Source organism: Athene noctua, chromosome 8, assembly GCF_965140245.1.
Source record: "Athene noctua chromosome 8, bAthNoc1.hap1.1, whole genome shotgun sequence".
NCBI classification, from domain to species: Eukaryota; Metazoa; Chordata; class Aves; order Strigiformes; family Strigidae; genus Athene; species Athene noctua.
In genome coordinates, this window is record NC_134044.1 from 10,656,452 (window position 1) to 10,668,854 (window position 12,403).

Genomic DNA, 12,403 nt, shown 5'->3' on the forward strand with positions numbered 1-12,403 from the left:
ACAGATGAGAAGTGAGGAAAAACAAACACCAAAGCCATAAAGTGTTCAATTCAATTGGTTCCATACACTGTATTCAGAGTGATCCTGAGGCAGAAAGAAGTCTGACAAACATTACAATGGCTATTTTTCATCAAAAACCACACACACAGAATCTATTATGTTTTAAGCTAACCACAAATTTGCAATAATTATTAACAGACTGTAATTGCAGAAGATATTGCACACACATTCTTTCTGTTTAGACAGAACATAACATTTTGTTCTGAAGAGGCACCAAATTAACAGGATGGAAAAAAGTACATTTTTTATAATATGTATTTATTTACAGAGCTCCCTGAGTTTAAAATAAGAGTCACAGCAGAACTGAAATAATTGAGCCCCAGAACAATGGAGGGATCAGTTTCTTTCTGACTGGAAATGTGTGCACGTATGTATAGCTACCATACCTCAGCATAGGAGAACATGGTTCATAGTCTGAGCCAGCTTCAGCTAGACTAGACTTGGAACACTGCCCCAAGATGATGTCAGACTCTTGCCACCCAAAACATCCTGAAGTATTCATGTAACATGCTTTCTGGTGACGAATCCTAAACCTTTCTCCACCATGGCATTCATCACTCCAATCACTAATTCAGGCTGGAAGGCTGCTTTATTCTAGGAAGGGATTCAAAAGCTAAAAGACCAGGAACTGTTCATGTATTTCCTGGACACTCTATCTTCTTCCATCTTCCTTAGCTTCAAACACTCTGAAGACACTGTGCCTGTTTCTGTATTCCTGAAACAGTACTGCACTGAACAGGAGTTCAGTTACTTGAGTATTCTCTCTGGCAGAAAATTCACTTCTTGTTTCACTAAGAAAAGCAGAGCTGCCAGTTAGTACTAGCTGACCGGCTCAATTATGCTGAAATGCTGCTTAGCCTTTGAAATTAAATCCTATGTTTTGCCTTTACTAACCTTTCTTTGGTTAAGGGAACATAACCCTTTGCCTGTGTTTGTCCAGTTCCTCTTAAGCTGCAGGAGGTATCACAACCTGGAACTAGTCTGTATTCACCCACACCTTTGTTGCAGTCATCTAATAGTCATGAAGTCACAATGCCTTTCATCAAAAACTTGCATGATTCAGGAAATGTAATCTAGAAGCTTTTAGAAATCAGGTGGCAACCCCCCTGGGATGCACAGAAAAAGCTACAATCACCAATGCTAGCCATGGTAGGTTTTACAGCACACAGTAAGCACACTTCAGCTTACACTGTAGATATATTCACAGTATCTACTACTCAGTTTATCTTTCTGCTGCAGTGGATGGTGGTATGGTTCAACAGCTGCTATTAAGTGAAATGACTCCCTTGCACTGTGTCATGTTACCCCAGCTTGCTGACCAGAGGTGGCTGGAGAGGATACGGAGCAACAAAAATTTTCCACATGCATGAAAACCAAATTATTCTAATAGATAGAAGAGTATGAAGCATGGTGATAACGCCTCAGAGATATATCTCTTTGTCTCGCATGAGCAATGAAATTGCATAAGGCTTTTGTCTGAAGTGTGCTGAACTGGAATTCTGATTTTTTTTAAACTGGGTTTAGACCAAGTGTATTAAGACTATTGTTGTAAAGAAGAAAACATGAAAGTCAGAAATACCATAAACAGTTTTGTCACACTCCATTCAGATTTCCAATCCACCCAGAAAGGGAATGGATTGCATTTATCCTGAAGTCACAGCAGAAGATGGTTTTCCACTTTGGGAAAGAAGGGGTGGAAGAAGGGCAAGGGAGAACGGATTAATATCAGTAGGAAGAAGTATACTTATAGCAAAGCTTTTGAAAATAAGGAGGGAGGAAAAAGCATCTGAATTTCCTGATGTGTCAACATAGAGCAGTGGTGGCTTGCCCTCAAAATTCAAATCTTAAAAGTTTAACAGCAGTGTGTGTAACTAATTTCAGATAAGAAGAAATGGCTTTTCCACTTGGCTTCTCTCTTTCTCATCACTGAACTCTTCCTCTCTTACTCGTTGACTTTCCTTCAACAGATCTCCCTCCCCCCTTTGCCTCTCCTAGCAGCTTTTACTTTGGCAGTACTTTCAGCTGGCTGGTATTCTCCAAGGGCCCCAGTTTCTTTATGGCTCCCTTCCCCACTCAGTATACCTCTTACAGGGCATTGTTGTTTCCAAGCTAAATCAATATCCCTGTGTTTGTAGCCAAAGGCCTGAAATCGTCTTTGGACTCAGCTATATGCATTTAAATCCAGATCAGCTCTACTCAGAGGATTCTGTGCCTACAACAGCACAAAAAATAAAGCCCAGTCTGGCTATTAGTGTGCAGCCAGCAGTGAGTTAATGCCAGTGCAAGGCAAGGCTTGAGGACTGGCACTGATGCCATTTTCTGAAAGCGTAAGTTTAATTTACTATTCCTTTGCACACTTCTTGAACCAGCTGCAGCTCACCACGCTCGGCAGAAGATAACCAGTCTACCAGAGCCTGAGCCAAGGCCAGCGACACACGTTAAGATGACAAGCACTGCTGCCCCCCGGTCACTGCTCATCCCCTGGCAGAGGCTCTCGGCTGCCCTGCGGACGCAGGCCAGGGCTGCCTGCAGGCACACGCTCGCTGGTAACCAGTGCCAGCACCTGAGCTGTGCTGGGGCTGTGCATGAAGCCTCACAGGTGCATTTCTGCATCCTTCTGGCTCACACATACGGCCAGTGCTGCCTCAACCCATCTCCGGTGAGCTATGGACAGCGATACAGCTAACGGAGTCGTGCTCCTGCAACAGCCCTTGAGCAGTGGGGACGGCACCGCTTCCCCGCCAAGCTAGGGCAGCAGGCACTGGCACTGCCTCCAGTCATTGCCTAACCCACCCATACAGCCTGGGCACTACAGTGCCAGGAGCAGTTATGCAGCCCATTATCAAAACTTCACCATAGGAGGCAAAAGACCAGGTTATTTAAACTGAGTTATGAGTCTGGAACTACTTGCACAGCCCAAGATACAGATGAAAAACAGACCTAGAGGCTGTTGGTCACAAATACATACACACACACATATATATAAAAAAGTGTTTCGTATTTCTGTCCAACACTACACTGTCTGACAGCCTGAAAAAAAATATCTCTACTAAAGTCTGCATTTCCAAACAAGAAATACATTTCAAAGCATTTTCTTGAAGTCCCCAGAACTTCAAAGATATTACTGTGGTTATTTTAGACAGTTCATCCTGTGCCTAGCACTTGGCATTTAAATCTATGTCAATCTCTTTATTTTTACCCAGAGTTTATCCTTTCCTTATAATTTATTCAAGTATTTAATATTGTGATAAATGAAGAAAAGCAGACAAACATAAATGGAAGATCTGCATTCATGGCTGATTTGGTGTATGAGGACACCACACCATGTAAATAGCTTAAGGTTCCTACAACCATAGCTCAACCAATTACAAAGTCCAAAATCACTCAAATCACTGAGATTTTTTTTATTCTTAACTCTCCTAACTTCCTCTGTAGGATTGTAATGTTTGGGACAAAAAAAAAAAAAAAAAAGAGCAAAACTATCAGGGCAAACATGAAAAGCTGGCATTTGCTATAGCCCATCAAAGCTAGAGCCAAGAAGAACTTCAGACAGAGCATCACAGACAAAACTGCAACACATCAAGCACATGCATGCATAGATTTGTTTATAAATGTGCTTATTACGCAGAGCAGTGTGGCTGCAGATGGCCTAAGCCTGAAAAACCTGAAGCAGGTTGTTTTGGGTTTTTTTCTGGTGTTTGTTTCTCTCTTTGCCTTCTTGGCTTTAATCAAGTTACTTTGCCTTTCTATAGGTCAACTTCCCCTTCTCCCAAGAAGAATTTTGAACATGCATTTTAAATTGTAATTTTTATCAAATGCATAAAACCACAAAGCCTTCCCAAAGCACCCCCAAGGACTGCTACTTACAGAGACTTTTGGTGCCCCTTTAATTTATACTGTACTCTTTCAGGTATGCATTGCTAACTAATAAATAGCTTGTTTCTTTTTAAAAAAAATATTATAATAAATTCCTCTTATGTAGGAGGATGTTTTCATCACTTTATTGTTTTGAGTCCACACTCTTCATAAGCTGTCATAAGAATTTGGTTAACAGATTTATAATAGTTTCATTCCACATACTGTCATACTGCACACATTGCTACAAGACTAATAAGTGAAAGCAATATAAAATGTTGTTGCTCAGAATACTGAAGTCAGATGGAGAAGATTTGCTCAGTGGAAAAAAGCTGGTTTTAACACCATCCCTTTTTCAACCATATGCATACTTTAAATGTTACTGCAATACTCTGAAATATGAAAACAGATCCACATCTTGGGCTTGTTCTCCTCTGTACTTAAGAAACTACAACCAAAGCTATAGCTCCTGTCTAAACTGGTAAAATCCAAACCCCAAACAAATGTCTTTCAGCACAGAAAAACACTGCTCTGGAAAGACAGACACTGTCCCTCCTGGGCTGCTCTGCTGATGAGGGTGGCCGAGCCCTGCTCACCCCCCTGCAGCACAGCCACCGAAGGGAAGAGGCTGGCAATCACTCTGCAGTTACCAGCAGGCCACTGAGAATTAGGCACAAGAAAGAAGTCACAAACAGAAACAGAAACAGTTGCAAAAATGGCTCTGAAGTAGAAATGCATTCGGTGCTATTTTTCCTTGCTACACTCTAATGTTACTCATTTATTCAAACATAGGCCTGTTCCTGTTCCTACCGAGGTCAAGTGCCACAGTGGAAGTTGATTCAGGTCACACAAAGCTACATATGTTTATTGTTGCTTAAAAATGTTTTACACATTGAAGCTTCTAACTTGAGCTGAAATAGATGAATATTTTAAATATTTCTTCTGAACTTTAGAGCCCTGGATAGTCTGGCTTTCCAAAGACAACCCCTTGTCCAGGACATTGGAGGAAGAGAACACCCTTCTCTTTCCAGAGTTGAGCCTCATGCTGACCTCTAAAAGCCTCTGCACATCCTCCCCATTTGGGCATACACAGACACATTCTTACCTTCAAAACCAGTAACTCATGAGTCAGAGATCTTGAAATTCTTAAGAGTTGCCATCTATTGAAGGCACTTAGTATGCACATGGTGCAAATTTTCAGTAGGTAAATGCATACAAATGAGGAAATGAGCACACTGAATTATTTAAACTAGAAGCAAAACACAGATCATGCAACAAAACTTAAGAAACACAATTCTGGAGGTAAACTTAGTATTAGATGACAAAAAATTCTCAAAGACATGCTTTTGTTGTTGCTACTGCTTTAGAAGACTAAAACTCTGTTTACAAACTAAGTGACCTAAGAAGCACCTGTACGCCAGAGAAGAGCAGCCACCCTACAACTGGGGAGGTTCACTTACTTCTGTAACTGGAAAGAGTAGATAAAATATCTGCGAGCTGTCTCTTTTCAGAGATTAGAAACTGAATAAAAAGAGTGGTATTGTCACCTTGCTGCTGCTGCGTTCAAGTTAACACGTCAGTTTGAGTTACAGCATTTTTTGCGTAGCTGGCTACCAAGGGGGGTGGGGGTGGGGTGTGTGCGCTCTGGACGGGAGGACGATATCCTCAAAGATCATGCTCTGCTCTTATCTTCCACACAAATCTCAGCTTCCACAGTTCATAATAAGTCACATGAAAAAACAAAGAATGACTTACTAGATAAATGTCTTTTCAAGTCACAAGTTCCAAATGCAAAGCATCATCCTAAATGCCCCCACTCCAGACACCACAGTTCCACATAACCCCACATATTAAATATTCTTCCTTCTGGCTTCTTCCTCTTCTCCATTTTCTTGAAGAAACAGCACATACAGACATTTACATTCACTCTATGTGGGGTTTTAGTATATCTCAAACCTTACCATGTCATGGACTTTTTTGAAAACCAGCTCTTAAAAGACATATTCTTAAAGGTACAGAAAACAATAATGGTCTATTAAATGCAGAGTCACTGAACACCTTGATTCAGCTTGTACATCTAGTTAGAAGCTGTTTGGATACTTATTTTGTACATCTCTGGCAACTCCCAGCATTGTGCCCAAGAGAAAATGCCTCGCAATAGTCACTGACAAAAAATTTCCAGTTTTGTCTTTCCGACATCTCTTCCTGCTCTGTGGATCCAGACAAGATCTAAAACTTATTAATCTGTCTTGCTCAAAGATAGAACCAGATTTCTCAACTAACAAACTGTAGAGGAAGAAGATTTATGTGAATAAAGACATCAGTCTTCACTTTCTGCACGAACTAGAATGCTAGAAATACCTGCTGTGATGCCTAAAGGTTTCATACAGTGATTAGTAGGTGGTGTTAAGCAATAGCTGGCAGCTGTACTTGGGCCTTCTCCCTTTCTTTTCTTGCGGAGTGCACCCACGGCATCTCCTGCTTGGAGCGCCACCAGCAAAGGCACAATTCCTAGAAGAATATCATACAAGGATGTTTCTCTTCAGGGATCAACAAAGAAAAATGGGGCACATCTATAGAGCTATATACTTACTTGAAATATTTTAGGGTAGACTGCTGTTCTCTCTGCCTCAGAACTGTTTTCCTTATCAAGGCAACACTGAGATTTTATTTTTGCTTCACAGGGATAGGCAAACTTGCAAGAACATGCAGCAGAGCCTGGAGACTTAAAAAAGCCATTTGAAAGGCATAGTTTATCTCTTGAAATCAGTACCAAATACTAACAGTCTCAGTAGGGAGCATATAGCCAGTGGCACACAAGCTACAAAGAGGAGGACCATTTCATCTGAAGGCATGAAAAGATAAAATGCCAGATCATCAGCTGACAGGAGCCCACAGCCTCTGGGGAGGCTGGAGGTTGTGATGTGCCTCACACCCAGGCACATCAGCGTATTTCGGGTACTCTGTATTTTGAGATTTCCTCGTCTCTATTCTTTGGGCACCCCAAACACTCACTGCCCTCAAACATGAAAACTCAGTAATCTTGCTGGAATCAGTTTAGCTCCTGGCATCTACACAACGTGTATAATGACATTGTGAACTAAACACTCTTTTGCTTGTCTACATAGTTGTCGCCACTGTATTATCCAGACATAAACTTCAATGATCCACAACAGACCAAAGGGAAAAAACAATCTGTTAGGACCATACCACATGTTTTACGAAGGTCCAGTAGCCTCCAGCCCTCTTTACCACGCTGCTCTTTCAAATAGTATGAATTCTGTTGGAAACAGGACCGTCCACATCTCCTGCAGAATTCTCTGAAGCAGCGCTTTCTTCTCAACTCACCAGGTCTCCGCATCATTACTATGCCTAACTGCAAAGCTCAATGGCACATTATTTTGGAGAGTTATGTAATTAACTGCTTCTAAACAAAAAGGCACAGTAATAATACACATCCAGAAGAGAAGATGTGTGAGGGAAGGCCATTTTCCTGAGTCATCCCCTGCCCAGCCGCTTTCCTCAGAAACATCTGCCTGCACCTACACCAGCCTCATGAGAGAGCTGAACAGCTCATCCTCTTCTCAAAGGGACCAGGGGGAGAAAATGATCCCACAGATCTCCTGTGGAAGGGCAGCCTTTTGACAGGACAAACACCAGTATATTAACAGTTGCTGCAGAAAACAAAGGCCCCTTTACTACAATAGGTGAATGTGTAGAGACCAGAAGGGGAACACCAAAAGCCCACATCCATGCGTCTCTTTTGAGTATCCCCAGCTCAGCAGGGTGGCAGAGAGCTTCCACAGTTCCCTCCACACTGCAGTAAAGCCTCGCTTCTCTGAAAGCCCAGGGACCTTTGCTGTAGCTCTCAGTGCTCCACTCTCCCAGGATCTACCACACAAAGAACTGCAACTCAAGCTGCTGATAACTGTATCTGGGTATGTGGAGGTTGGTACATTGCTTGCTGCCACGACATCCAAGACCACCCTTTTCTTCCAGGGACTGAAGCATGTTTGCATAGATGATTCATATTTGAACATGCTACAGTTTCTTCCAGACCCTTCTCACTTTATTATGCTTGAAATTACTACCAGGAAGGAGACACTTATTTGTTTAAATACTGTTGAGGTCATTTATTTAACTATTAAGTGGAAAAAAGGAAAAAAAAAATGTTTGTTTTACAGATAATGGGTTTTAAAACAAAAGAAGCTTAAATATCAGCTTCACGATGAAGAAATTCATCCCCTTCCTCCTTACAACCATTAGCTTCCCCCATGCACTGGATAATACCCTCAGCTGATACATAAAGCACCACTTGGTTTGGGTCCTAGCTACTATAGTTGCCATGACTGCACCACACACCTCTCTATGGGCAGCAATGCTCTATTCAAACCACTGCTAGGATCTCATGACAGCTATTAAATTCTCTAACGTTGCCATTACCGACTTAAAACTAAGTTACTGTCCTTGTGCTACAGTGGGGTATCAGGGGATGCACTTTGGACCTTACCATAACATATTTTATATAAAAAACCCCAGTCTCTACCACTCAAATGATATACGAGTGCCCTGATAAACTGGCAAAAATACTATTTGCAGTGTCTTAGTAATATTTTTATCAAGTGAGAGCCACGCAGGACTAAATCATTACCACCTCAGACCCAAACTACTCCAGGGTTCTGGAACTGCTCACTATACGTGGATTTGGCAAGGAAGAGCAGTAACTAAGCAGTAAGTGTATTTCTCATTCTGAAACAGTGATTTATAATGAGAAACAATGCTGCCACTTACTCCTAATAAACCCGTAGTACTTATTATATTCCCATGACAAAATGAAAATAATCCAATTCAATTCAGAAAAAATGACCTTCGAAGACCGAGAGCCTTTCAAGCCCCCCTTGATTAAAGAACGGAGGCAACTCACTAAACTGGAAAGCGGTGATCCAGCAAAGATTGTACTGCTGCAAACAGTTTGCAGCAAAGATATGTGGGAGTTTATTTGCATATAACTCAATATAAGTTCAGACTGCATCCTGGGTGAAAGTAAAGGATCTTTGTTTTGTTTTGTTTGGCTTTTGGGTTTGTTTTTGTTTTTATGATGAACAGGCTTAGTAAACATTTCCTAAGCTGTCTGATGTTTGGAATTCCAAGTCTGAAATAAAACATAACCACACTACTGGCTCCAGTGCTGCCTCTCTTGCAAATCGCAACAAAACCCACCCACAATTAAATAGCAGAACATTTACTTTATATAGAGCTTATGTGTAGCTCACTGCTTCACCTATAAAGTAACATTTCAGCTCTGTATGACAGAGACAGCAAATCTACCAGCAAACTAACCTACAGGGACAAATAGCCTGTCAATGCTCTTCCTTTATAAATACATAGTTAAAGGAAAAAAATAATCACTTAACATCTGTAATAATAATTCTGTTGCCTTTCTCTGCCAATTAAAGTATACTGTACCATTATGATGAGAGTCCTGGGTCTGCTTATTTCATCATCGCTATCCAGCGGCAGAATTTCATGTGACAACTCCTCTCGTCGTCGTCGCCTGCAGATATGTGGACAGTTCCTCTGTACCACAGAACGAAAGGCTTGGAGCAGAACAATGCTGGCAGCACAACCCATATCTGCATCCTGAAGCCTACAAAATAACTTCTATGTTTATGCTATGTTTGAAAAACAGTGGCTCCTTGTGCCTGAAAACAGCCTACAGTGCAGCTGCAGCCAGCTCGCTCTCCAATCGCTTCCTTGAGCTCTGATCATCTGATCACAACCAAATAGCTTGGATGCAGATAGAGGAAAGATTTGATCCGCTGAAACTGAAACACATGCAATATTACGATGCTTTTTTCTCTCTCCCTCCCTCCCTCTCTGCTTCTGAATTCACATGAGAGAATGTGCTCCCCCTCTTGTACAATCAGCCGCCTCCTCTGATTCCAGTTTCATGGAACTGAAAGTATTAAAATTCCTAGTTCAAAAGAGCCAGCTGTTCATTAAACACAAACACACACAGAGGCATCCACAACAACTGGCAGGATTAGTTTAAATACCTTTTAAAAAAAGTAATATGTAGCAAAACAGCAAACATCTGGAAAGTTATTAGCTCTCATTATCAGCACTGCTGTTTTTAAAATACTTTGCTTCAGGGTGTTTTGCCACACACACAAAAAAAGGAGACATTTAAGCTCACTGAGGGATTTGAGCTGTAGTCTTTTCACTTCTTGCAATTTTCTGAAGCACAGCAAGCTCATTTGAGTTGTAAATGTAACAAGTGGTAAAAAAAAAAAAAAAAAAAAAAAAGCAGAAATCTGGACTGCTTCATCCAGTTCATGCTAAAATAGCCGCAGCTCAATGAGAAACAGCAGTGTGCAGCTCTGAATCGCCTTTCAATAGTGTAGTTGTGTGTTCCCACACATGCGTGCCTTCTGCACAGTAACACATTTTTACATCTACATAGGAGGCTTGTGTTGGGAAGGGCCTCTGCTGACAGGGTCTGAACCAAACATCGATGACCTTCCAAGAAGGGCAAGAGGAAGGTGCTTTAGTGTTTTATCCATCGGGATGCAGGCAGGGGGAAGCAGCTGCCGGCAGCCAGCAGTAACAACTTGCCTTTCTGGCTGCTGCATGACCAGTCATTCAGAAAGCAGGCAGGGATGCTTAGCAATCACGTGACTGACCTGGAAACACAGCAAGTGCTAATGGTAGAAAGTGTAAGGTAATAGCACTTGGGAGGAAGTTACCACTAAAAACACCTACAGAAAATGGATTTCTCTTACACATTAGGAAAACTAAGAATTTCCAGTAGGCTTTCCAGAGAAGCTGCTTTTAAGCTAATACGATTAACTTTATTATATGTGCACCCAAAACCGTATTTACCTTGCATCAAAAGGCTTTGATTTCTAATGAAAGCTATGAGTTTTGTCATCAATTCCCATGGGGGCATAAGCAACGTTATAATGTCTGTTAATGAGATCTTTGTAAATAATACTCCTCCTCACAATCTCAATCAGGAATTGCACTGAAAACATTCCATGGAAATACTTTCTTCTGGGCTTGATTAGGGTTTAATTGCTCAGCGATCTGGAAAAAGACATCATCATTTTAATTAAAGCATTTGCCAGAAAAGCTAAATCCTTTAAATTTGTCCTTTAAAAGCAACAAACTCATTGCCATTACCTCTTGACTTTTGTTTCTTTAGAGTAAACAAGAGAAAACAGCAGCACTGCAGGCACCGCACAAGCTCACCCACAGCTCTGCCAATGCACCTACCCAGGTCTTTCCCCTTGGATGTCACTGGGCACAGGCTTCACACGCTTATGTGATGTGCCTGCCTACCCACCAGCATACCCTGCAGAGGGAGCCTCATATCATGCGTATTAGTTTGACTTTTCTAATGCGATTACAAGAGCACAGTGGCACAGCTGAGTAATCTTTGCACCAAATCAGCAACCCTGCCTGCTGTTGCTGCTATTGTTTACATTTTGATCAGTTCCCTGCCTAGTCCAGAACTGCGACTGACACCTTGGCTGCGCAAAAGATGCACTTGGCAGCTGTGAGACCTACATTCCCACTCTAATTCCAGCAGCAGCAATACAGGCCTGTGTAACGTCTGCTGTTGGCTGTTATGGCAACTGCTCGTCTACCTTAGGGGCTGCTAACGCATCCTCTGTCTGTCTGGCATCTTCTTTTACTCACCAGTGTTCAGCTGGGAGAGCTGGCAGGGATTTTTGTGAAATGTGGTTTCCATAGCACAGCCCAACACTGTTGTACACGTGCATGTGTGCATGCATACATGGACTAGCACCCTAGGGCTTGATCCAAAGCTGTGCTTCACTCTCAGTGAAGAATCCCATTCATTTCAGTGGTCTCTGGATCAAACTCTTCTCTGCCAGTGGCTCAAGTGACTTCATTACAATTATTTGTGGATTAAGCTATTATTAGATAAAAGTAGGAATGACATAATCTTGGCATTTCATCTCCTAGGAGAGAAAAATACAAAAACAAGTCCACAAGTCCAAAGACTAACAAGCCAAAGCCAGCTAAAAGTAGTCTCGAGGTCTTGATCAAAATTCAAGAACTGAAAAAACAGCTAATGCACAGGAGAAAACAAACCACTGAAAGGCTAAAAAACCCCTTCTGTTTTAAGGAAACCTCACAGAAGCATGAACTATCATTGGAAAGGAAACCTCGCAGTCCCTTAAAAATGCCTGGACACACACACAGTATCAACAACTTTGTTTTTCAAATGTAGGGATCTCATTAGCACACATTATGCTTATACACCAATTATCAGCAGCGTTGGTTACTCTTACAGTGAAGCATCAAGCACTGTTTTGTGTTAACTGGCACTTTAATCCAGAAGCTGAATGCACTGAAACCCCCTGAGAAGCAAAATACTCCTTTGTGTAAGCAACTCCTTAATGCCCCGTCACAAAGACTTCGGCAACAACACTGGGCTAAGGAATATGAACAATCCACTGCC

General features: G+C 41.7%; 1 protein-coding gene across 10 annotated transcripts in view; it reads right to left on the reverse strand.

Annotated features, from left to right (window-relative positions):
* Positions 1-12,403, reverse strand: part of DOCK10 (dedicator of cytokinesis 10) — a 165,173-nt gene that overhangs the window by 127,191 nt on the left and 25,579 nt on the right. For 9 of the 10 annotated variants that reach the window (XM_074912824.1, XM_074912823.1, XM_074912815.1 and 6 more), the window contains exon 1: positions 9,382-9,678. The exons of the other annotated variant lie outside the window; for it this stretch is intronic. In XM_074912824.1, coding sequence (XP_074768925.1) covers positions 9,382-9,546 — 165 coding nt within the window. In that variant the 5' untranslated portion in view covers positions 9,547-9,678. Of the gene's footprint in view, positions 1-9,381; positions 9,679-12,403 lie in introns of those variants that run through there. 10 annotated transcript variants of the gene reach the window in all.